Genomic DNA, 27,947 nt, shown 5'->3' with positions numbered 1-27,947 from the left:
TTCCAGTGTTTATTCATCTCTGTACACTGCAACACAAATTCTTTACATACTTCACAAAAGGAAAAAAACACATCCTTCAAAAAGCCTTTTTGAACATTTTTTTTCCAGTAAATAATTATTTGGACATGAAGAAGAAGTGTAAACTTGTTGCAGAGTAGTTCATAAACAAAGCACCAACGGCCGAGGATGATGGAAATAAAGCCACAGGTTGGAAGACACGAGACAAAAAGAAACACATTTACTACTTATTAACTAATTATGAATGTCAAATGCCAAAATTTGCAGTTTTTAACTCATGTGCAGTGAAGACTTTGTGGTGAGAGACTCTAAAGATCATTTCTATAGCAGCCTGCTGTACTTAAAAATAATCCCTAACATCATGGCACCAGTGTACTCGCTCCTTACTTAAAAAAATATCACTTTATCATTTATGTGAGAAAATAAAGTTAGGAACACTTTGTGATCCTTCTATAGCCCTTTTATCGCGTAATTGCACGGACACGCCAACTGAATTAGCACAAGCGAAAAATGTCGAAAACCCAATGGCACTCATTTCAAGAAATGCGCTTATTTTTAAATGCGCTAATCCAAACGAATGTTTCCTTTTTGGCGTCGTTATTTCATACTGATTATTTTATTTATCGGCACAAGACCCTGTCATAACAACACCTCACTTAATTTCTGAGCCAACGTAACGCACGCTTTATTGCTTGGATTAAAAGTGACAACAAACAAGAGTACAAGAGCACAGTCCTGTCGGTCTTGGGTTTCCTTTCGTTCAAAAAGCACACTGAAATGAACTGAAAATACTCAAAGTGCATTTTTTTAACAAGCTTAATAGTTCGGCCATTCATTCTACTCGTCTAGGAAACAATTTGCAACTGAACAGAAGCATGAGAAACACTTACAGGAAAGCAGCTTATTGGTGCAAAAACACATAAAAGGGAACATAACTGTAGTTTTATATCTGTTGAATGACTGTGGTCCTCCCACTATAATTGAAAAGGTAACTCAAACTGTGAACAACTTCTACTACAATACTTAAACAAAGACGGGTGTAAAAGTTCTCCCTCTTTTTGTTCTTGCATGTTGTCTGATTTTTACTGGAAGGAGAGCGCAAGTGCAAAAATGTATAACAAGATGAGCATAAAAATCAAGTTTGCTTTGGTCTGAAACCGGCTACAGCCACAAAAATATGACGGCCAAATCGCCTCTTCTCCCACAAGCCCGAGCTGCAGCCGTCAACCACAAAACCAAAACAGTGAAACGTCAGAAACATGAGTCTGAAACATCTTCAGCATGCAAACTAACTTCTTACTGTAGACGACTTAAGAAATGGTTACATTATGAAATTTATTCAGGCTTCAGTTCCACCTGATACATGAGGACTTTTCATGAGAAACATGTTGAAAAACGGCCTCTTACGGCCTTTACACGGTCTGAAAATGTTGTACCTGCTCTTACTCATTATTCATGAGCAGATTATAAACTGTGTCCACATTCATCTTCGCTTTGAGACAACCTGGATAATATATGTATAATAACATGGTTTTTGTCTTTTGAGGATAAATAAATGTCTCATTAGAAGGACATTATGGGTTTTTTTTTTTAATTCTTTCAACTTCAAAGAAAGTCTTTCAAACTTTATGTGTATCAGAATTAAATCTCTAAGTCTGACTAATAATTCCTGGTTGACATTTCTATTTTCAATTTCCGAATTAGTTTAAAGTCACTAAACTGAATAAATTAAATGTGTTTTGTATTATTACAAGTTAGTGCTGTTGGACACTCAATTTTTAGCAGCAACAATTTCCCTGTATTTGATTTATTGCTACTGCCTGCAGTCAAGATTAGACAATGTCACACCTTGTTCTTGTAAAGGAAAAAACACCATTGTGATACCAATATTGTGATGAACTGAAATGTTGTTTTTTTTAAAGGTGATTTGTGGTTAAGAAAAACATCTTAATCAAGCCAATCTTTCAGACAAGTAAACCTTATCTCTTTTTAAGAGATATTAAATAAAACTGTGTGGTGATATTTTTCAGACATGATTCAATGATTCAAGTGCCTTTTCCAGGCTTAATCAGAAGTCTGAGTTACAAATCATATTAGCAACATCGTTAAAAAAACTAAAGTTGTGATTGTAACAATAATAAATAAGATCTGTGTCGGTGCTTGCACCACCATAAACACGTGATAAAGCTGAGTGGAATTGTAGAGCCACTAAACGGCACTGTTGGTTATATTTGATGTGTTTCCATCTGAATTTAGTTAAAAGACTCCTCAATAAAGCCCCATCAATGACATCACTTCATAAATGAAAAGGAAGGCGTGTTAAATCTAGCGAGGCACCAGATGCAGCCTGCTTTTTGTGCCAGAGAAAAAAGAGAAACAGAGAGAGAGACAAAAAATGAAACAAAAGAACAAACAAGTGTGAAACTCCACAGACCCGAGATGACATCTGTGTCTCCCTTTTTGACGAGATGAGTTCAGGTCCAAGTGAAATTAGAAAAACACAGCCGGCAGATGTGTAACCAGGTGTTGAGAGACCGGTGTCGGTGTCAGATGGTCTGAAGGCATCTAGTGGGAGGAGCAGGCTGTTGGTCACTTTACCTTTTGGCTGTCCAGCCGCAGCCAGTGGACACCTTGTCTTGTGTAACGAACCACAGAGCTCATAGTTGATGTTAGACTCAATGGGCCCATAATAGTGTCCAGCTCCGTCAGCAAACCTGAAACATACAGAAATAATCAAAACAACATCAATTAACATAAATAGTGATCTACTCCTCTTAGCAGCACCAACACACTGATTATTAGTTATCAGGATTTTCCATCAACTGTCTTTATAATTATTAAACCAACTTAGTGACTTTTTAAGACTTTTTTTTTCCCTTTCTGAAAAGGTGTCCAGTGACAAATCAGGTGAGACTTGGGCAGATTTTCCACCAATAAAGATGCTACTTGTAAAACCCATAATGTAAAAAAAAAAAAAAGGTTTTCCCACTTTTAATACTGTGTCCCTGTGTTTATTGCTTATTTATCTCTTATTATATGACAAATATTTCATAAAATCAGTGTTTTTATATCATTACATCTTTTCCTGTAAAATAGTCTCAAATGTTTGCTCATAATGTGCTCACAGACATTTACAAAAGTTCATCCAGTCAAACGTGACTTTGTATAAGTAGCCAGGAACAATGGACATATAAAAGTGCACGTCACTATTTGTGAGTCATAGTAGCTAGCAGAGCAATATGAACAAAGACAGGGAGAGAGATGTGTTTTGATATAAGTGAGCAAAAATGTTGTTTTCATTCCCAGAACAATGAGGATGAGCTCCAAATCACTGAAAACTATCTTTCTTATCTTAAATGAATATTATCTAAAATAACATAATATCTAATATCTTAACAATAACAGCTAATGACATATTTAAGTTTTAGCTTAACTTCATTTTCTTAACTTTAATTTTTTTAAATCCTATATATATATATATATATATATACATATATATATATATACATATATATATATATATATACACATATATATATATATATATATATATATATATATATATATATATATATATATATATATATATATACATATACATATACATATACATACAGTATATACACACATATACACACACACACAGTACATGTAGTTAAATTATAAAGTCACATATATGCAAATTATCACAGCTTTAACTTCTTTCCATTGAAAATAGTTGGCAACGCTGGTTCAGACGTGGAATCTGTAACATTATTGGCTTCATTTAGTTATCATGGGTTTAAGGAGGAAGCTGAATGACATCTCACAAATTTCCTCAAGTGATGTCACTTGCATTGTGGGTAATGTAGGCACCAGGTTGTGACAAGGGGGAAAAAAGTGCAAGGAAAAAAAAGTCTAGTATTTTTGTCCTTTAATTTCCTGTCTGCAACAGAGATTAAGAGATAAAAACAGAAATGGAGTCATTTCTGGTTTCCTCTTTTTTTATGCTTTATAATCTAATATTATCTATTTAATTCATATTAAAACCAGTGCCTTTTTGTGTTGAATTTAAATGCACCTTAATTATTTGGAGGGTGACAGCCATTTTAATCCATTTTAAATTGAAGCTGTGCCACCATAAATATAAAAAAGGAGCTCAGTTGTGAGGTTTAACCACACGTTCCTTTCTCATCCACTCTTACCGCTGCCTTTGTGTGCCAGCTCCTCCGCCTGCTCCCAGATGTCATGAGCGCTCAGGAATAACGTAGTGATGTTGACGTAAGTGAATGCCACTTGTTCAATGGCCTGAGGAACTGCCACAGTGCTGCCAACAGGGCCCACGACCAACCCGCTGCGGCTGAAGCCAGGACCTGAGCTGGTGGATGTGCTGGCTGGAGACGACATGCTGGGCGTAGGGGACGGGGTGTCTATGCCTCTAAAGGAAAAACAGGAAAGAAAAGAAGAGAGGGTTAAAAGGAAGCTACACCTGTGAGAGCTTAAAGCAATATACAGGAAAATGAAAAGCAGACTTACTTTAATGTGTAGACAGAAGGATCCTGTGTTGCCTGAGCAGAGTTCTGAAAAAAGTCCCAATTTAAATCAACAAAAATAAATATTAACTTTCTCCATCAGCACAACAATTTAATTAACATTTACTTAAAAACTATTACAAAAAAGCAATAATTGTGGTTAAAACTTCATACTTACATTGAAGTGATCAGTGAGGGTCTTTGAATACTTAAGTGCAGTTTTGTGTTTGTGTTGAAACATGGCCATCTGCAGGAGAGACTGGCACTTCAAACTAAAAGACACAAATGTTATTAAAGATTCAATGAGTCATAATTCACATGACTCATGAAAGAAAAAAATAGCAAGTTAAACATACTGCGTGTTGTTGTACTGGTACCTACTGCATGTAATGACAATAAAACTGAATCTAATCCAATCTAAAAATAAATATGAGAGCATAATTTACCAGTTTTAGACAACAATTTGGTTCAAGTGCATCAGTCACCGCTGGTTAAATGTAACATGCTAATCTGAAGCTTCCCAGGCAGCCAAGCAAACATTTTTTTCTTTTATATATTCTCCAATTTAAACTATTTCAGATGTGTGTCAGAAATAATGACGTATTGTCAACTTTAACAATTGTGTTGGAGTTTCCTTTATGTGCTGCTTTTTGTATCTTTTTCAGCAAGATAGGTAGCAACTGTTTTCTACTCGACAGATAAAGCAATAAAACTGTTTTACAGTATAAATCCAATATACTGAACTGATTCACATATTTAAAAATGAACATTAAAATAAACTGTTTGTACTGCCCATTGAAATAAATTCTATCAGAGGTAACTCCCACAAACAATAAGCTGCTGTTGTTTTCTAATATTTTAACACGTTTTCTTTGTTATGCACTACAATTAAGAACATTACAACACAGAGCCTCCACAATGACCACGGAGTTAAATCATTAACATCAACATATCTGTGACATGAATAAAATCAAACCCCATGCTGCCCCCAATGTCTGCCCTCTTTACACAAGCTTAAAATCCAAAATAATCAGTAATCAGTGATCAGGTAATGTTAGGAGTTAGTTATAAAAGAGCACAAAAATCATTGATTACAACTTACCATAAAGCTAAAAAGTCCTTTTCAGCAGGCGGAGCAGAGGGATCCACTGTGTTTTTAAGTTTCAGTACAAACCTATGAGAGTGGAAAATACATTAAGAATAATGCAGGAATCATGTTATAGCTTAAAATGTTATATAAGCTGCAATTTATGTGCCTATATGTAAACTAATAATTACAAAAATCTACTAGTAGTACAGAAAATATTGAAGAAAGTTTGTTCATACTTGAGAAGCTCTACAGTCTCTGCAAACATAGTGTATGAAGACATTGAAATCTGTGGATCTTTTTCCATGGCAATGCCGCTCTCAACAAAGTACATGGCTGCATCCAGGTAGTTGAAAGCTTTACTGAGTTTATCCATCTGTAGCCAGAGAGCAACACACACGTAACATTTGGTTAAGTTACATATATATCTGTTTAAACTATTTTAAAAAACAAACAAATGAGACCTACCTCTGCATCTGCTTTGTGTTTCAGTCTTTTGGCTTCCTTTATGTAATGCTTCACTGGATAGTGCCTGTAGGTGAGAGAAGCAGTGACTAACAACAGTATTTGACTAAAGGGTTAAAACATTCTCCTGCTAACATACTATGGCATACTTCAGTGTTTAAGCTGCATGTCAAAACTTTTACAAAAAACTGTCAAGACGACTGAATGAATTATTAATTCTTCACCATCTGATTTATAATTCCACCTCACTGTTCCTTAAAACAATCATCCATCAACTCACCAGCTTTGTCAGGTTTTCTGCCATTTGGTTGAACATTTGAGAAATTGCAGGCTGCGTTCAATTTCATGACATTCAACAGCAACATAATTATAACTGCATATGGACTCTGGAGTTAAAAATGTGCCTAATAGAGAACAGCAGTGATTTCTACACTTACACACAGGTGTAACACTGGCGTTGCCTTGAGTCTGATTATATTGATTTGCACACAAACAGTTAAAATGTATTTATAGCTAAACCCTTCAAAGAAAGTTGAGGAGAGAGAGGTCACACAGGAGATAAAGGGAGGCTCATATTCATTGAGCAGCTCAGTGTGAAGAACTGCTCTAAAATGATTATAGCAACACACATTTAATTATATTTTCACTTATAGGCATGGAAACATTTTATCATCTTTTTCAATATGAAAGCCGTTCTACCCCCTACTGCACACAGCAGGAGTGCTGTTCTATTATATTCCCATTAGGTGGCAGCATGGAGCACTGAACTTTGTTTTCAAAGGTTGGAGAACACTGCTACAAACGACACTGTCATATATATACGTCTGGAAAGATGTGAGAACACTCTGTGTTCTGAGGATTTTTACCCCCAGGAGAAAAGGTCTGGAAACATAAGAAGTATTGCACTTTCAGCTAGGTCGAGACAAAGGAGGGCTTTGAGGAGAGACAAATAAAAAACTGATTTAGATGAACAGCGGCTACAGAAATTAATCTTACCTGTCATCAAATCTGAGCAAAGGCCTGTTGGTCACAGTTTCCCTGGTGGACTGTGAAGATGATGGTGGGACGGGTAGGCTTCTCTTTGGGGGCTTCTGTGAGCATTACAAGGCAGACATTTGGTTAAAATCTAAATAACTTCCATGTCCATATCATAATTGTACTTAAAAGGTTAATTAATAAGCCTTCTTTACCAGCAACAATCACTAACATCTAAGGAAAAGAAGCTGGCACTAACTTAAAATGCATAGGGTGAGTGTTACCTTTTCAACATGTGAGCATTGTGTGTGTTTTCCGCTGCTCTTCCTGTGCTTGTGGGAGTCTTTTCTCTTTACAGTCTCTTTACTGGACTCCTGGGTCTCCCCAGTAGACCGTTTGTGTATCTTTGAGTCTTTATTAGTGTCTTTGGGTGTTTGAGTCTGCTGCAAATTTACAGGCTTTTTCTTGGCCTTCTTTCGCTCCTGCTCCTCTGTTGGATTGCTGGAACTTCTGTAAGATGAGAAGATCAGAGAGCTTGTTTGAGCTGATTAAACTGGACTGAAGGGACTGATTCTCACACACACACATATACACACACACACAACGAAAAAAGGTTAATGTTATCTAAAATAAATGAGATAAATAAATGAATGGGATAGCTCTGATTTAATGGACCTACTCCAGTTTGATGGAAGCATTAGTTGATGAGGTATTCTTGTTATCCAGTCTCTGTTTTTTCCTGGGAAGAGTTTTATTGTCTACCTCAACCTAGAAGACATCAAATCACACATTAAAATAAAAAACAGGACTTTCACCATGCACATATATGTGACTCTTATATTTCTCACATTTTGAGGTATACTCTTTTTGCTGGTTTTGGTGTGTTTGTGTGTTGTAGGAGCATCGCAGCCGCCGCCACCCCCTCCTTCTTGCTCTACGACCAGGGCTGGTCTCTTTGTATTGCTGGGTATCCTTTGGTGAGTGTCTGAGGTCTGGGGGACTCTTGAGAGCAGACTTAGATCAATCTTCACCAGCAGGGATCTAGGAGGCCTACAGGGGTCCCGAGAACCTTTGGCAGCATGCCCGGTCTTTTCTGAGTGCTTGTGGGTTGCAGGGCATGAAGTTTTGTGAGGCATCTTCTGGCAGATAGTTTCTGTTTTGGGTATGCTACAACTGATTCTGACTGCAGGGGCCAGAAACAGCTGGTCAGGCTGAGCAGGCTGAGAAGGAGTGGGGCAGGAGCAGGGGTTAGGGTACCTCACACCGCAAGATGGACAATGACCGTGTGGGATTGGCGTGATGTCAGGCCGCGGCTCTGATTCAGCCTTTCGCTTGTCAAGTGAGGTGTGTTTAGAAGTCCTCTTACTGTCTCTTTTAGTGTCACTGCTAACCTTCATTTTCTTGCAATGAACCGTTTTCGTTTTCACCTTGGGTCTATCTGTGAAACACGGGTCTTTGACTCGTGTGGCTACAACTTCCTCAGATTTCACAATGAGAGCTGTTTCAGTGTGATCTGAACACGCTGCCTTCACTGGTTTGGAGGGGTGTGTGTTGCCCGAAAGTTTCCTGGAAGTGGTACAGCTGTTAAGTTCAACAGAGGGGGCTTTTTGGCTACTTTTCGGGTAATAGTCATGCTGAGAGCTTTCACTGCACTGCTTGGGTTTGGGAAGGTTGTCTTTTTGGCGAGAAGAAAGCTGAGGTTTAGACTCCCTGCTGGGGCCGATCACCTCCACACTTGAGTGCTTGGAACTGTCAGTGGGCTGTAGCTGTTTGTGCGCCGGGCTCTCAGAGACATCTTGGCTTTCAGTGCTGGAGTTCTGCTGGCTGGACCTGATCCAGTTCCCCAATTGCCAGTCACCATGGGTCACTGCTGGAGCATCAGGCTATAAATAGACACAAATTATGATTTTAAAAAAAAAGAAAAGAGGAAGAGTAACCACTTTATTCAATATGTGCACCAAGCAGCAAATTACCTCCATTTTAACCGAGCTGCTCACTAGGGGTTGAGGCAGCTCCTCAGTGGCACTTTCACTGTCCGACTCTGATCTTGAGCTACTCTCCGAGTCGCTGGAGCTTGCAGACTCTACTCCGCTGGAATGTGCTGCTTCAAATGAACTATAGCACAAATACAGAGCAAGAAAACACCACAATGATATTACATGGTAGTATTACTGCTATAATTGAGTAATTAACTTTGCGGCCTACATGCCATTAGATGTGTTGGTAAACACTACACTCAGTAAATATAGTGAATCATATTCTACTTGTGGTGTAGCTGACGGGTGCGGGTGTTTAAATGTGTCTATGTAAAAATGAATGGGATGATGTTGTTGTTACGATTTTAGCATCTAATTATCAAAATGCTGCAGTAGAAGAAAAAAAATAGAAACTTCTTTATTTTAAACAACCTTTGTGGCCATTTGAGTACAAATTTCTGAGTTTACGAAGTGCACTTGAATGCACCATGAAGTCCCTTGTTTTTACAGACTATGGTCGGCACTTTATAAAAGGATCATCATGTGTTTGAGTTGGAGATAGAACGGCCGCGCCTCTTCTGAGTAAATTGCGTGACGTGACTGCAGAGTAAAAGCTTAGAGGTGTTTGTGTGCAGTGGGTGTCTGTGCAGGTGCTTCCATGTCTGTTTGGGAGTATATCAAAGAGACAGAGTGTGGAGCCGAGTGAGCAGCTCCCAAAATAGAGAATACATTTGTGGTGGGCAAAGTTTTATTGGGGCAGGCCGCCATAAAAAACAATGAATGTATGAGAAACTCGGAAATCATTATCATGTACAAGAGGGCAACTGATGGGGGAAATGGTTCAATTTGTTTTTTAGTTGATTATTTGGTTATTCTCGAAATGTTTTTATGAAAATATTTGTTGTGCAGTTTTGTTTAGTTTTTTATTTGAAAAGCCCTCTGCTTGTGGTGTGTGAAAATGTTTAAGTTTAATTCACAGCACGCTGAAACCAGCTGACAAACATTTTCATTACATAGCAAGGAAATCAATGATTACTCAACAGGCTCTTTCAAGTTAAAATAACCTCTCTCTGCCACTGGTAGTTCAGTTGAGTCATATTTTGAAGTCTTCCATTATATTTTGAAGTTAAAAAAGACAGACGTTTTAAATATCCGTGTCACTTACGATGAGGAGCTCTTTTGGTTGAGATGGGATGGACGTGTAGAAGAGTAGTCACAATTTTCTAGAAAGAAACAACAGAAAACAAATATTAAATAGAACTACAGTACATGTCACTATAAAAAAACTCAAAAGGGATGTGTTCAAGGGTCGTTTGTTTTTTATCATTTGTTTCCTGGTAGATTCAACATTATATCCATTTTAGAGAGTGAGTCAGGCTGTGCCAGAGAGAGTGGTGGCAGCATCAGAGGAGCGCATGCATCACAAAAGGGGAATTTTTAAAAATCTGCCAAAACATGCCGATGTTTATAATCTGAGAAATACAATGAATATCTAGGCCGATTATCGGTTTGGTCAATAATCTGTCGACCCCTTATACATTTCAACATAAAATCTAACATTTGATCCATTTGAAAGGAAACAAACACAGATGATTTATAGCCACATCTCCTGCAGCAGAGATTGTACAACTTTAGCGGTTCTTTATTACTTTCCGAAAGTCCTGAATCAACATCATTCATGTGAAGAAGATCACACTGGTGTTTCATTGCTATGATCCAGTAGGTTTGTAGTCATTGAGCATTATTATAGTAACACAGTAACCAGAATGTTTGCTTAGCATTTCCTAAACTACTGACCTTACTAAATTCCACACCTCTTGCACAAAAAACTCCTTTTCTTGCTCAATGTGTGTTGATAAAACTATTTTTGTCATGCTTAGATTAGCCAATGCAGCTGAAAAACTTACTATATAAACATTAGGGAGATAATAACTGTTCAGACAAACAGTATCACTTGATAGGTGATGAAATTTGTACTGACTGAATGACAATTGCTACATACAATTATGGTGGTAATAGAAAATTATTTTAAAATGCACACCAAAACATGAGCTTTTGTTATTAGATTGCACTGTATACCATTTGTCTGGTGAATGGGTAAATATTCAGTGATAAACAGTAGCAGTACTGACTGATTTTCTAATGCCAGAAGCATAAAAATTGAAAAAGGAGAGAAAGGAGAGAAAGAAAATGTGCTGAAAGGGGTAGAAGAGGTGAATTAAAATAAATGAATGTAAAGAATATAAAACATGTTACATCAGTGAGAGAACAGGATAGAAATTAGGAAGAGTTTACTATTCCTCTCCTCTACATGCTCATAGTTTGGTCTTAGCTGAGGTTAATTTGAGAGAAAATTGTAGGGTTGTTTCTCTCCTCTGGCATTTTGTGGCCAGTTTGCAGAATAGGCCACAGGGGTTGTAAAAGTTGCCATGGAAACATTGCTTTGAAGAAAAAAAAGGAAAACATAAAACAGAGGCTATCGGAGAGGAGAGGAGTGATTGAGGTCACATCAATGATGGTGCAGTAACATAACTTCTATGTAACTATTTTTTTTTTTTTTTTAACTTATTATCATTTATTATCATCCTTGTCATCTGCTGCATTTCTACTCTGCTTCATTCCCTAGTTACTCACTTTGTCCCGTGCATGAAGAGACGTTTTTTGCTTCCTGTGAGGACAGAGAAAAAGAAACTTTAATCTGGGTCACACTTCTGCATGATTAATATGTGTACATTTTATCTACATTTACACCAAACTAAAACAGGCATATGCTTCAAAACGTAAGAAACAAGATTTAAGGTTTTATTAGTTAGAGCCTTATAACCTGATGATTTCGCTGATCTTAGAGCTTCAGCACAACTGAGGTGGTGAAGCTTTTGTCCTGTGTGTGGTGTGCAGAAAAAGGCCACAGAGTTTTTAAAAAGGATTTATCTCTTATGAGGATAATCAAAATTCATGACAATCTGCTGGTTACATTATAAGATAATGAATTTCATGTGTAAAATTAGACAATTTGACCTGATGGTGGTGCAAGAGAAAAGCTCGGTGTCCAAAATAGAAATTTGAAAGGTTACAGGAAAGTTCAAGGGGTCAGCAAACACATCCTCTATGTACCATGAGTATCGAAAGCAAATGTAATCGAAATTCATTCATATGTGTCTCCTTTTCTTGGGAACAACAGCTGACGAATTGACCTCAGGATGACCACTAGTTGGTGCCTCATTAACCATCCAAAACCGAAAGTGTTCATCCTTCGGGAAGCATGAATGTTCTCAGTAAATGATCTGATAATGGGGGAAAGCTGCAGTGTTGCTGGCAGACTGGTTCTGGCACCAGAGCCAACACACACCTGCCAGTGATTATCTTTTCACCACAGAAATGACCGCTTTCTTTTGCAAAATAAGACAAGGACATGTGCACTTAGGAGTTAGTTATTTGCAAAGCAGTCCCTTGAGTTTGGTAACTTCATGAAAGCATGGCATTAGCTTCAGCTGAAATACAATTTAAAAAGCACTGGTGTCAAAAAAAAGTGTGGGTGTCACAAGAGTCAGGATTTAGTCATCTACCTCTCATACAGTGGCCTGCAAAAGGTAAGCTAAAGCTGCAGGGCAGGTTTTGCAAGAAGATTAGTGTAACTAAAAGCTCCCCCCTCTTGTGTACATACAGGCAGTGAACATAAATCAAGAAACACTTTAATTATTTACAACCTTTAAGCTCGTACCTTAGCTGGGAGAGGGGACTTGGAGGGTTCTTCTGTGAAAGGTGTGTGTATAGTTGTCAGGAGAGGAGGCCATGAGTGGGTCATTTCCTACAAAGAGAAAAAAAAAAGTGATATTTGTTAATGAGCCCATTAAGTCAAGCATAGACACAAAACATGCAAGCTCAATATTAAATAAAAATCGATGCACTTTCAATGGATTCTGTCCTGTCTCAAACAAAACCAATTGTTCTTTTAAGATTAGAGCTGCAACAATTAGTTGATAAACAAAATAGTCAATTGACAGAAAAATGATCAGCAACTATTTTGATAATCCTGGTTCCAGCTTCTCATTTGACTGCATTTTATGCTTTTCTCTAATTTATGTGAGTATACTGAAAATCATATGGAAACATGCAACGATTGTGATGAACATTTTTCACTATTTTATGACATTTTATAGATCAAATACTAAGTCAATATGTTAATTAATACTAATAATTGTTGGTTGCAGCCCTATTTAAGATAATTCCATATCTCAATAGAAAGATCGAGGAATGAAGAAACATTTATCTACTTTTTATATAAAAACGACCAAAAAACGTGTAATGGTATCTAATTTTACTGTGTAACTCATCATGATTTGTATACACACACTTACTGTACTTTTTTATACTTTTTATTGGCATTTTGTGAGGTGCTCCTGGCACAGACACAGACACCTCTAAACACAGACTCCTGTGTCTTCAACTCAATATAAAGAATTCAAACATCATCAGTCACTGTTGGACACGGTAGAATCAGGAAGATGCATGATCTGAGCAACACATGATTGTTTGTTGTTGTTGCCTCCTGGAACTTTCATGCAGTATCTTCACTTTACCAGGAATAACACAGTAAACAAATGCAGTCTTTGAAGTCTTCTTCGAATTAACAAGAAGAGAATAGTACAAAATGATGAGCCAAACAAAACAGTGATGTTCTCTGAATGCACATCACTCAGCCTGGAGCCTAAAAGGCATTTTCCCCCGCACACAATCATGGGAAAAGGAGCGGCTATAAAACAGTGGAAACATCTTTATGGGTGTCGCAACCCCACGAAATGACTCGTTGCAGTATCAGAATTTGATCCATTTGTTCCAATAACATTTGGAAAGTCTAGAAGAGCCACACAATTTAATTATTTTATCCCCATTCAAGTTAGTGGAGGGCTAAACTGGTTGCGGCCTGTGGAAGTCTCTGGTGCTCATGTTCTATGGACCCAATGATCAGGAAGCATGAGCAACATCTGGGTAATTTCCTTCCAGTATGAAGTGGCGTCCTGCGCCAATGATCAAATTTCATAGGAAGGAACAGAGCCCCGCCTCCAATGCTATATCTAGCTCTCTTTGTATATTCATGATCTAGCTAGCAGGCTACATAACGGGGTTCGTTGGTTCCATCCGCCAGAGTTTCTGGGCTCCGACTGAACTCACATCTTATCTTTTTATTAATGTCTAATTTCTCTTCTGGTCTTTACTTTGATTCTTCTGTTTTTGACTAGGTGTTATAATAGTTACTAAAACTAGTTTTTAGAGAGACGGATTATCAACTGACAGTATCTAAAATATATGTTCAGTAAAAAGCGAAAGCTAGAGTAGACCGATACACTGAGAAATGTCCAACTATATAAATATATTTGGCCTACTGCCACTGCTATTGGTTCATATTGTTGATTTATTAGTGTTATCGGTGCAATAATGTGCAGGTAGAGCTAACATCAACCAATCAAAATGCTTATTTAGTTCCGAGGTGGTTGGGTTGAAAAAGTAAGATATTTTTCCAAAAGTAAATTATTGTGCTTAACATTGTTTTTTTATTTGTATTAGTTTGCCACTAGATATGTGTGACACCTTTCAGCAGTTGGGCCCTGCGAAGGAAAAGTCAGCTATCCCATATACTAAAAAAAAAACCCTGCATTGATAGAAGAAGAATCAAGATGATGGTGAGGAAGATGATGATGAAGAATTGGGGATTAAGTCTGGAGTCTTAAGTCTGGAGAGTCTGAAGTGACAGCTAAATGACTGCTTTGGAAAATGTGGAGTCACAGTAAAAAAATATTTCTTTGGGGATTTGCAATAACTGTCATGACTTTCTCTGGCTGAGTAATCAAACAATGTATGGCATGGGGTGATGTGAGTTTTGGCTGTTTATAATGGTTGTGGTTTAAAAAAAAAAAGAGACTTTCTGACCGTCATTTTGACTGCTGTATCGTACAGCCAAGCTCCCAACAGATAAATCAAGTGCTGCAGAGATACTATGGAAATCTATAGCCTTGGGGACATATGTCAGACTCTATGTTGGGGTGAGGAGGGGTTAAGGGGGCAACAGGTGTTCATGAGTGCTGCTGCTTAGAGTGAAAGATGTGTTCAATGACTCTGTACAGCTATTGTTAGAATATGTTGGTCAGTGGGTAGAGCATGCGTTATAGGCAGTGAAATTGAAAACAGACGGAGTAACGTCAGGCTACTAGCTTGCCAGACTGAAAAGGTCTCCTCTATGTAATCTTCCTCCAAAAAATGTTCACTGCAAACCCTGGAAACAGCGCCCATCAGAGGGCTCTCCCTCTCTCTTTAGTGCCGTGGCCAGTTCAACAGTACTGTTTTCCATTTCATAATCTTGGGTTATTTAACTCATTTATACATTCAGGGTTCACCAGTCTCAATCTTTCACGATCTCTACCACTGTATCTGTAGTGAACTCATCCAGTCGAACCAACACTTACATCACAGGTTATACTACTGCAAGATGGAGACACCATTACCACAAAAGATAAAACAAGGTTTCTCTTTTCTTTTAAATGTACATTGTTAATCAGAGTGGAAATCCTTTTAGGAAATCGTGTTAATCGTGCTTCATATCCACTTTAAAGCAGAAGAAGATCATGCCACTGGAATTTCCATTAATGTCAGCTGCCAACAAGAAGATACAGAGGGGAAGACGTCACTAAAACTTATGATTGATGAGTAGGAAACTTGGTCTTAGGAATCTTGACTTAAGCTGCATAGGTCTGGATTACGATTTGATATCATGAAATAAATCATTTGCATATCATAATTAAAACAAAAAAAACAAGCAGACAGAATGAGTGAACTCTAACTTTGAACACAGCGCATTATTTGCACTAGCCAAACCGGTTCTAGCATCCCCGAAACATGTTTCATGAGCAAACATTTCAAGAGTTTTACTGAGAATTGTGCAAAAACCCCAAACAGTACCAGTATTGTAACATCATAAACAACTTGCGGTTAAGTGGGCTCGGAAGAGAATAGCAAGAATCTTTCAAAGAAACAGACAAGCAACAACCAAACCTCCAATTTCAACATTGGGGTGGATATTATTATCAAAATGCAACATTAATCTGACTTGAATAACATGCAAAAGTCAAAGCATGTGGTGGCACTCTTGTAGGCAAAGAACAAGATAGTTAAAAGGGCACAGCAGCATCAGAAAATGACCTACGTGGCTCAGACGAGTCCAAGTGTCAAAAAGTATAAATCGTTGGTTCGGTGTGATAGTGTGTGGAATAAGTTCCTTAAACACATCCAAGCCTCTGATACGATTTCAAGAATGTCTAATAAATTAAGCATCAGACAGGCACTGCTGCACACGTTATTCCTAAAAATGTTAAAAGTTTTAAATGAAACAGTTTTATAAAATTTGATTGCGTGACCTGCAAAGTACCATGGCCTTGTTTTAGCATAGTTGGGATGAGGTTAACAGAGCTGTTGGCAGCGACACGGTGCAGCTGCGCAGTATTCAGCTGCAAATGCAATCATTTCCACATAAATCTCCATTATTACACCAGCATCAATCATCTTGTTTAGTCCATACCAGGATGAATCCAGGCTGTTCTGAAGGCCAAAAGAGGCACGATACTACACCGCTACCTAACAGATAACGGTTTGTAAATTAAATTATAAGTTAAATTTATATAGCGCCTTTCACAAATAAATATAGTTAGTTTACTGAAAGCTACAACATGCTGCTAGATAATTTCAAAACAATATTATAAAAACAATACACAGGGATTGGAATGATTGCGAATATAGTTAAGGAAGAAAAATGGTACAACAGTCTTAATCTTTGAACTTTTTCATTGGCCCACACATTGATCTTCGGAGACTCAATGGAGCTGTGAAGTGAGTGCACAATTGAAAATACACAGAAACACAGAAATAAAGAAAACAAAGTTGATCCAGAAGAGACAAAAAGCTGGAGAAAAGTCTGTTTTTCTCAGAAGTTTCTCAAGTTCACAGACTCGTTGGGCAACTAGAAGTAAGCATGTATTTGAAAATGCAACATGTGCGCAGCTTAATTTTGTTATATCAGCTACAACCTGCACTCTGAAAGATAACAGGATCTCAGCATGATAGAAAAATGCTCTAAACCCTGTTAAAGATGATACCACAGACCAATTTAGTGAGACTAAGTAAATCATTCCCTGATTATGGGCCTTTTCACTCTCACTTACTGCCCCATGAGAGCTGTAATGAAGTTTGCTGCTGTTAAGTCAAAACCATTTTAATAGGAAACCACTGCAATGTTTTAATTGTAAGGCAGGGACTGGAGATGCAGCCTTGTAATTGTAATTTGTAATTTATAATTGAAAGCAATTCAAATCCAATTAAGTGACCAAATAGTGACAAGAAAGGATCAGGAAAAGAAACAGCATCCACAGTTAAGTGGTTAGATTAAGAGGTAAAAGGCACTTGTTGGAGTTGTAACGACTTCATTGTCGTGTGTTGTTGCATACACTAGCGCCCAACCATATGGATTTGGCATTTTGGGTTCAGGGAGGAGAAAGAGGAGGAGTAGGGGGGTGTCATGAGAATTATTTTTAAACTATTTATTTCCAAAGAAAAATAATTCAGAGCTCAATAGTTTAAAGTCTAATGGTTTTTATAATACACCATAATTCCAGGAGATATCGGTATAAAAAAACAAATATTTAGGACAAAAGTCTCACAACATACAGAGAAATGCAATGCTGCTTGGGTGGGCTACATATGTGTGAGTCAGTAATCATGTATATTTGTGTAAACAGCAAGTGGTTTAGATGTTTTAAACTTAAATGTCAGATGTAAATACTGTAATCTGTTGACATGCATTACATGATTAAAATGGGGAAAAAGACACAGCTGGACTTACCCTCAAGATGTCCTCCACACACTGAGCTTCATTTGTTCTTGTCTGCAGAAAGGAAACAAATAATAATAAATGTCTGAAAAACAGTGAAAATCCTGGTTGCAATTATAAAATGAAGACTAAACATGGGAGGATTTGTTGAGGAGTTGATGTTTTTGTAACATTTATGGTATGTGCCTGGGTAAAAGAAAACTGCCTTCATCCTACCTCAAGTAACATCTCAGGTTGTTTGATATTGATTGAAGTACATATGGTCCTCGCTAATATAGACCCATAGAGGCACATCTTTCTACTACAAGAGAATGTATCTTATCCAGGTGGCTAACATCCTGTTGGTATGGCGAGTAGGGTGTTGAAAACAAGTACAGTAAAGTCAGATTTGACATAAACGATGAGAAATTATTTTTTAATAGAAATCATTAAAGAAAATAAAAAAATCTTACACCCTGTGTGCAAATACTGACTTTTATATTCTGCCATCACTCCCCCACACAAGGATGGAACAGGGGTAGACAAAACATTAGAAAAATCTTTCTGCCCTTTCAGCATCACCATGAGCTACAACTACAAACACAACAGTGTATGAGTGACGCAATATGCAGTATCAGGAAGCAGCGTAGGCCGACCCAGCGTCCGATAAACAGTCTGTGTGTGAATGAGTCAACAGGCTGCAGTTTGGTTTGTTTTCAGGCCTCTTTTTCAGTGTTTACTTCTGAATGGACAGCGTTTGAGATAAGGTCAGTGAATGGGCCCCCAGAGCAGTTATGTAAGTTGGTGACAAAGCTCATTTATTGTTATGCTGAGCTAAGGGGTTAAGTTATCAGAGGCAGCTAGGGTCAAATATACACACACAGAACACAAACTACAGGCTGCACACCACATATGCCTACACCATACTAGGCACCTGAGTAAGACATGACACAACACGCTATTATGTTAACAGGAAAGGGGCACTTAAGTGTAAAACAATACTTCCCAAGACGACAACAAAACTTCCAACAAACACACTTCTGAAACGCTGCTACGTTTTCTAAAATGCACATTGCATTTTGAGAGATTTGAATACCATCAGTGTGACTATTTTGTTTGCATATGTAAATAACAGTCAACATATTCACTTGTCATATCAGTTCAAATGTAATTTAGATGTCTCAATTGTTGGTGTACAAGGAAGTCTGCTCTCTGACCAGTGACAGATTTGTTGGGAATAAAATGCAACTGGAATCATGTTATGCACAACTGCTGAATAAATGCAATCAAAAGCAGCTTCATGTAACTCAACGCCACTCAGACTCTGCATGCACAGTGATCAGTTCGCTATATACTATGTTGAAGGGGAGCACTTGATCAGTTTATCAAACAAACAAAGCGGGTTGTGCTCATTTTCAAGTTGTGCCAACCAGCGAGGCATGCTTCTGTTATTCTATAAATTGAGTGCAACCCTTCACCAGAGCACATTGGGAACTGATCAAACTCTGTATCCAAGAACCCTTAAAAATGGGACTGAACAATGTAATTTCAGCCAGACTTTCTTGTAGTCTCTTGGCAAATGAGAACAAGTGCAAGTTTTCCTTTTGTATCAAGCAGGAAAACAAAGTTGTAGCATGATGAGTTAATTTGCCTTCCTTGCTACAATTTGACTATTGCACATGCATACACTGCGATGTCAGTGCTGAAACGACTGATCATGTAGCCCTCCCCTTCTTAGCAGTGAAAACGGCAGCTTATTCGGCCCTGCTGTGCTGCTGCAGGAGGGGAGGGGGAGGTGTGGAGGGATGCAGGTGCACGGTTGTGTGTGTGGTTGTGACAGAAAACCGATGAATAGAGTTTAAATGGAGTTCAGCCAAATTCTCCAAAACAAAGAAAGTCCAAGATCCTTTTAAACGCCTGAACAGTCAAGCAGAAATATCAAAACTATGAAGAGATTTCAGAGAACATCCCGAGATCAGCAGACGTACAATCCTCTTAGCCTGTAGTTCAGTTTAATCAAAGCTTAGACAACAACGTTGAGAAAGAGTTAATAAGTAGGACCTCGCTTGTCCCCCGCAGTCACTGTAAGTTCTGCACACAAGATTCTGTGGCACATGTTATATTTCAATATAATAACGTACTATACATCACAATATTTATGTTACAGAGGAGGAAAATATCAGGGCTGCAACTCATGATTGTTTTTAAGGTTTACAATCACAAAATGTTATAGCACAAGGTGACGTCATTAAATGTTTTGTTTTGTTCGACAAAACAACAAATTTGTTGTTATTAATGTGTCCAGTTCTTGCTTTTATGACCAAATTCTTGCAAAACTAATGACATTCACATCAGACGCAGCTGTACTTTGTGTTTAGTGCTAATGTTATATATGAAATGAAAGAGTACGGTCTAAATGAAAGAGTACGGTCTCGACCTGCTATATGTGTAAAGTACCTTGAGATTACTTTTGTTGTGATTTGGCGCTATATAAATAAAGATTGATTGATTGATTAAACCTGCTGAGTATCAGCTTGTTAACATTGTCACTGTGAGAATGTGAGCATGCTGATGTTAGCATTTACTTCAAAATACAGCAGCTCCAATTTACAGCCTCACGCAGCTGCTAGTTTAATATTGTTGTTATTGTTGTATTGCCAACATGTTTCCTACAAAGTACAAGACCAATGGTTTAATGTCAATCTGAAGCCCGTTGAGTGGCCACAGATAGCCCAGAATTAGACGTCAGCTTTTCATTTGATCCTTCTGCCGTTTTATTAATATTTCTCCCCCATTACTGTATCTCGTCGCTATTTAGTGCTACCATCTCATCTTACAACCTATATTACATGTAAAAATCATATCATATCGTATCATATTACAGTTACGAGATCTAAAATAATGTACTTACCTCCAAAAACTGTGGCAGCATCTTTGTTTTGCCCAGGTCAGGTTTGTTGACCGTTATCTCTGGTAGAGGTACATATGGCTCTGGTGAAGGCTTGAGCTCAGGTGACTCGTTGACCACCTGGTCCTGGCCATCCATGGGCCGCACATATGCTGTTGGCTTCTGGGTCATGACTACGCTGGGCTGCTTAGACGACTGGAGTGGAGGGAAGGTCTGCGAGGGTAGCGTGTTACCCTTGCTGGCTTGAGGCAGACATGCATCTTTAGGGGACTGCTTAAGATTTAATGTTGAAACATCCATGGTGCTGGCAAAGGGGTGATCGGTGGACCCTTGAAGAAGATGGAAATCAAAGGTGTCCTTAGTGTCCGTGTCTTTGGGCTCTGTGTTATTGTGGTCACTGGAATGTAGGAAGGGTTGTGGTTTAGCATCAGGAGCCTGAGCAGACATTTCCTGAGGAAGGCTGACATGCTCCCTGAGATCTGAGAAGGACTCACTCTTCTTTTGTTGATGTGTTGAGTGGCTGAGATGACTGTGGTTAAAGGAAGCCTTTGACAAAGTGGATGAATGTCCATGGTGGTTGGGAGAAGCAGACGCAGTTGACGCCCTAGTGGGCTGAGAGGAGTAACTGTTACTCAAGGGGCCTGTTTGGCTTTGGTTGGACATGTAATGGGCCTGGTTATGGAATGGAGGTTTGGCTGATTTATCTGTGTTTGGATGACCTTGATCTGACTGTGAGAAGGTTACATAAGTAGGAACGGGTAAGGGCTCAATGGTTAAAGGACTGGGATGATTCACATCTTCATAATTGCCCAGCATCCTCTGGATTCGATTGGAAAGCTCGTCCCCCTTGTTTGTCTAAAAAAATAAAACAGAGAAAAAAGAAACACAAAACTAATTTTACCATGTTAACTATGGACAAAAATGATACGAAATGTTCGAGTAACTTGAATTTTTGTTTGTTTTTCCCTGACTGGAGGTGCAGGTGAAGTGAATCCATAGACTAATAACAGCGTTCACATTTTCAGTCTCCAGAGAGTAGTTCTGTATACGGCATACAGCCATTTCTAAACAAAACTACCGTGAACATGTCAGCCTGTGCAACTGTGTGCCTCACTGATGTGTTTTTAATCATTCTTGGACTTCAGCACAGAGGAATATAATATGTCAGGCTCTGGAAACACACATAATACTTGTAAGTAGTATGAGTTCATTGTTGATTTGGCTGTGCACATGAGGTTTGTTGGCAATAAGAAGAAATTGCAGACCATATCCTTTAAAGCATGACACATCCATCTAATGTTACAGTTGCGATATGAATGGGTCAAATCCAACGCTGAAATATAAATCTAAATCAACGCTATATGACTACCTTTAACCCCATGTATAAATCAAGCTCAAGAAGGAATTGGTTCATGGCCAGTATGGACAGGAGAAATTATTATAGCAACAATAACTCTCTCAGTGTGCATGTGAGTAGTGTATTAAAATAGACTTGAAAAGATTAAAATCTGGTCTCTACAATTGTTTCTTCACACAGTGTACTTCTTATCCATAACAGCTACAGTAAAAAAAAGTACTGCTAAAGGCAACACTATGTGGTTACGCACAAATGGACCAAAATTATCTGAACCAAATCAACCGAGAAGCTACACTCCCTCTATATATATGCGACTCCTTACTTTGTACGGTTCTCCAAAGAGTGGCACATTGTCAGGGTTGAGTTCTTTGGCTTGGCTTGTTTCTTGGATCCTCTGTTCCCATGCTTGGCGGCGAAGAAGATTCCTCTCCTCATTGTTTACACTGTTAAACATTACATAGAAAGAACATGTGTTAAATGAACACTGCATGTATAAGTGTATCATTTTCACTGCGTCACTAAATGTATTTAAATGCTTAAAGTATACATATAGTTGCCTCTAATGCTAAAATGGATGTCCAACCATCAAACTAAGACTGCTGACATGCTCCATTACTAAATGAGTGAGTGTGACTGTTAGAAAGCCAGTTTCTTAAGTCAGTATTTTACATTTCTTTTGGATTTTCTATTCTTTTGCCTCCATTTTATACACCTATAAACTCTGACTGACCCTTATGATGAAATAAGTTTTGGCTAAGGATACCACAAAATTTAGAGGAAGCTTTTTTATGGCATCTTATCACAGGCTTATGTACCTGAGGGGCTATGCAGCAGTGTCTAATGGGAGATGGAAGATAGTGCCCATTATATAAACAGACAAGTGTAATTAGACTCACAGACGCCATGAGGATAGACCAAAACCTTCACATCTGTTCTCTGTAATCCCCAAAGACAACATACAGCCCATATAAACATCAAATGGATAAATATGACTGCTAGTAATGATATGTTGCAAAAAAAACCCAATTGTTTATTACAATGAATGATTTTGTGGAACAACAAAAGGCCACATGGAGTCAACCCCCAAGATTAAAATAAACTCACTCTGGACACCCATCTACAATTGGAAGTTTGTGGTCGTCTTCCCAAAAAAATATAGTGTTGATCATCTTCACTGACAGCAGCCCCAGTGGGCCGTTTCCATGGTAACAAGTGGAGCAGCACAGATTTGGGATTAAGCCAAACAGATGAGCACTTACTCATTAACCCTGAGAGACCCAGCATAGACCCATTTTTGTCTTCTTTTTTTTTTTTTTAAGGGCGGGGGGGGCAGGGGATTTTAGGGAGAGACAGCAGGCAGCAGCTTGATAGTATATGACACATAGAAGCTGGGAGCCTTAAGATTAATGTGAGATGCTCAGCACCGTGTGTCAAGTTTTTCCAGTCATAAATCTGCTATAAACCTTGGGGTATGGTTAGCCGCCTATTCAATTTCGAAAGTTTAGAGAGTATAAGTGCTTAGAGCATTATTGTGGAAGTATGTGTGATGCCATTCCCAAGCTCAATGATGGTTCATAAATTGTTGCAGCGATTTTTGAGTTGATACCATTTGTTACGCTGTTTTGGTGCAAATTAATTAACCATTTTTGACAGCTCGAAAATGGATACAAATGTTCAGAATTCCCTACATACCACATTAAGAAACCAATAACTTGATGAACACTAAAAAACACACAGGAAACAACTTGATTTGGTATAAAAAACTCAGCAATTGGATGGTGAGCACTTCTGTTTTGGAAACTGGTCAGAAACCTTCCCTCTTGTAGTCAAAATACCCCAAATACTTTTGAAAGCCAAACATCCTCTCAATGCTGTAGGTCTCTTGTTTGTGGTTGTAAAGTGTCATGAGACTGTGATTATCCTAGACACCACAAGAGGTCATTTTATACAGTGAGGTCAACTTTCCAAAAAAAAAAAAAATGGCCTCACTACAATGAAATGGCTACTGTGGAGACTAACACCATCATACATGAATACAATTGGGCTCAGTGAATCCTAAAGAGTCTCAGCTCTCAATTCGTACCCAATTTATACAATTATAAGACTGTTTAGACAACCCAGTATGCAGAAATACACAATTTTTAGAATAGGTGAAAAATATTAGTATATGTTGCATGCAAAAAAAAATGGCATGGGATGTGCATAAAGTGGGCATGTCTGTAAATGGGGGACTTGTGGGTACCCATGGAAGGATTTTCATTCAGATATCATGAGCTGAGAGGTCAAAGGACCATTTTGAAAATAGCCATGCCGGTTTTTTCCTTGCCAAAATTGACCCTAACTTTGGGGTGTTGTTTAGTCCCTTCCAGACAAGCTGGCATGACACGGTTGGTACCAGTGGATACCTCAGGTCATCTTGTTTCATCTGATACCAGTATCACTGTAGCAAGCCTGCTACAGCCTGTGAAAGATGGTAATGTCGGCCGAGGTCTCTGAGGGTTAATGTACCAGAGAGACCGGCCAAAATACTGGACAGCACACTCACACACATACAAAGGTCCTACATCAGTATTATTCAGATGTTAAAGGAACATACTGTGTCTGGAATAACCTTTCGCGCTAGTTGTCCAAAAACAAAACATGAAACAAAGGTTTTTGTTGATTGCTCACATCTATGACTTACCAGTAAAAACAAAAAAAAGTGATTCATAAGTGCCAGAACGAGTGCTCTACATGAATAATTATAAGCTGCCCCTGAGAATAAAAGCACTGGTTGAATTTATAAGGAAGGAAAAAATAAACTGTCCAGAATCAGTACTCACAACTTCCAATGATTTAATCTTAATCGTTAAATAATTAGTTACATCTGCATGAAAACAATATTTAACAGGAGGGCTCAACATTTACCCGTCTGGACCACTGTCAACTATTTTGAGTGGTCTGGCAGCTCTTGTTGGTAGCTTGGCGAGCCATTTTTCCTGACTTTAGCATAATAGTTTCCCAATCACAGATGACAAAACGCCAGATGCTGATTGAATAAAAGGTGAAATGAAAAACTGTCCAGATGACAGAATAACCCACGAGAAAAGCAGCTCTGATACTGAAGCAGCCAAACCAGAACTGGAATTAAAAGTAGAATGAAAAAGTATCCTGCCGTTTTTCACAGAGGTGGAAATTACACAGAAAATCCTGCACAACGCAACTCCGCGAGTGAGAAAACACAAGCTTGCCCATCCAAGAACGCACATCATTCAGAAAGAAATCAAACATGAGACGACAGGCACTCAATCTGAAGAGACACACCCATACTAGAGCAGGCGGTAACACCATTCAGGATACGACTCCAGCACATCAAACCATCCTGTTAAAAGCCAACATGTTTTAAAATATAAAGAAGCCATTGCACCTCAGAGTGGGAAACACCAAAGTTGAGATCGAGTTTCTGCCGGTAGTAAAAATGTAAATGACATGAGGAGCGCACTTAAACAACATAATACAATAAGAAATACAAAAAATGGTAAACAAGGACAATCTCACTCTTTTTTGAGCCATAAACCACCAACATTTTCTAATAAACTTACATCAAAGCGACCAATTATACAGGAGGCACAAATATTTCCTTCGTCATAAAAGTAGCCAAGCACCAAACCTCTTATTTATACTAAAAAGTAGGCGATGCGAGTACATGCCAAATTGTATTTTCGACTTCCAATACCAAGAGTGTCACAAGACTGACAGCCGAAAAGAACAAGAAGCAAACTTTTAAACGTTTTAAAATATTAAAAAAAACACTTACTCTTCCTACATAGTTCAGCGGCATTACAGGAAGAAAGGTGAGAGACTGATCCTGATTCAATATCTCATCTTACACAACCATAGTGAGAGAGACATGTTTGGTGCTCTGTAGGGTGTTTTCTGAATACAGTTCAGTTTTTAATGCTTTGACCAGCTGTAATATTCTTGCAATATATTATGCAATCTCCACCAGCAGCAACAAGCTAAGAGCAATAAAATAAAGTACTACTGACACAATGAGTCAATTAATTGATTAGATGTTCCTCAGAAAAGTAAAATGATTAAGTCATTTATCAAGCAAAACATCCCTTAAATTAGATGATTGATTCCTTTTTGTGTGTTTTTTAAAAAGGAATATCTTTGGTTTTGACTATTTAAATAGACGCCTCTGTGGACTCAAACATTACAATCAACACATACATTGCTGATTAATTACAGTCCTTAAATGATAGTGGTGCAAGAGTAAAATGACCATGCAACTAGCTTAGAGTCTAATGTCCACTTCCACAAATTTGGACACTTTTTTCCACACCGCTGCACAATTTAGTTGATTACTGAGCTCAATATATTTGAAATAAATCTGGGGTTGGAATCAGCTCCTCTGTTATGAAACTTGTACAAATTGGACAGTGAAGGAATCAACTTGCTCTTCACTGTTATGTTTGCTAAATTTGTATAAACACATTTTTAGGCCTCTCTTAGTTGAAACAAACCAGGCACATAAATGCCAGACAGTATTATTTTATAAGCAGAGACAATAATAAAATATAATAGGAGAGAATAACAATGTGAATTGTTATTCGGTATAAAGCAACAACACAACCACCACTCTAAATCTATATTCTAGGTTTATTTGCCTCTAAAACTATAACAATCAAAGACTCACGTCTTTTAGTTGGTCTGCAATGGATGCCAATGATGTCTCTTATGTTGAATGCCTGCTTTAATCTTCATATTGCTCTGATTGACTGTCTGGCCAGCAGTTTAACTAAAATGTTGTGCTGCATTAAGACTGGGCACCCTGCAGGAAAGTTGAGGCCAGATCATTAAATGAGTACATGAGAGTTGTTCTGAACATAATCATGCCTTTTTTTTTTTAAATAATAAAAAAAAGAAAGTTGAAAAGTTGTAGCCAAAAAGACTGAAGTACTGCAGGAGTAGTCAGCAACACACTGGGAAACAGTCTCAAGTTACATGTTGATGTTACTGAATGGTTAACTTTTCAGTCACCATTTTCTGTCTGTTCATGTGATAATATTTAATATTTAGTTCAATTACATTAATAGAAAGTCAGTCACAGCTGCTACAAACTAAGTTTCGTTGTTTTCTATGCAATGACAATGAATAAATATCTAATATATATCTATCTAAAAACGACTGAAACTAAAGTGTGCATTGGTATAGGCGTAACATTTGCTTAAAACAATTAGCATGTGAAGGTTAATTTATGCAAAATATCTGATATAAACACAGCAGCCTGGATGACCAGCTGGTAGAAATCACAGCAGCCTGCTCTTTCCAGCTGATTCCACCTCCAACTCGAACTGCTTATCCAGCTAAAACCCTGCATGTCTGTCACTGTTTTTTTAAACCATAAAACACACACTCACTCACACACACACTCACACACATAATTAACCAAACTGAGACTACCTCTCCTGCTGCTACGTTCACATACTTTCAAAAGGTTTCAAACTTTTACTTTTTGGAACGCGTCAGGCTAATTAACATGAACGTCACGCTGCGGAGCTAACCATAGCGCCCCGCTGCTAGCAGCTAGCCCCGGCTGGGTCTGCCTACCTCGGCTGGGATGCCATGGTCGTGAGCCTCTCACAACAACCAAAGTTGGTTGTCATGTGTTTCTGACAGTCCTCACCAAGGTGTTCTCCTCACTTGGTCACATTGTTTACCGGTGAGGATGATGTGTAAGATTTAAAAAATGACTGTCAGACGGCCGTAGTTTGATAGTTGTCTGCTAATGGTTGGTGTTGCAGTGGTCCA

At 38.2% G+C, this 27,947-nt stretch overlaps 1 protein-coding gene across 1 annotated transcript; it reads right to left on the bottom strand.

The window, feature by feature from the left end:
- Positions 1 to 11: 11 nt before the first annotated feature.
- Positions 12 to 27,947, bottom strand: aff1 (AF4/FMR2 family, member 1). Its single transcript, XM_062434414.1, has 19 exons — positions 27,747 to 27,947; positions 22,474 to 22,594; positions 20,798 to 21,649; positions 17,920 to 17,961; positions 12,754 to 12,840; positions 11,667 to 11,700; positions 10,198 to 10,255; positions 9,030 to 9,171; positions 7,905 to 8,939; positions 7,736 to 7,824; positions 7,341 to 7,566; positions 7,078 to 7,172; positions 6,085 to 6,148; positions 5,856 to 5,992; positions 5,632 to 5,703; positions 4,708 to 4,801; positions 4,534 to 4,577; positions 4,203 to 4,435; positions 12 to 2,732 (listed from the first exon to the last, which is right to left on the bottom strand). Exons 1-19 carry the CDS (start codon positions 27,800 to 27,802, stop codon positions 2,608 to 2,610), a joined length of 3,606 nt encoding a protein of 1,201 aa, XP_062290398.1. The 5' UTR covers positions 27,803 to 27,947; the 3' UTR covers positions 12 to 2,607.

This window comes from Scomber scombrus, chromosome 15 (assembly GCF_963691925.1).
Source record: "Scomber scombrus chromosome 15, fScoSco1.1, whole genome shotgun sequence".
NCBI lineage: Eukaryota > Metazoa > Chordata > Actinopteri > Scombriformes > Scombridae > Scomber > Scomber scombrus.
This window is presented reverse-complemented; position numbering and strand designations above follow the sequence as displayed.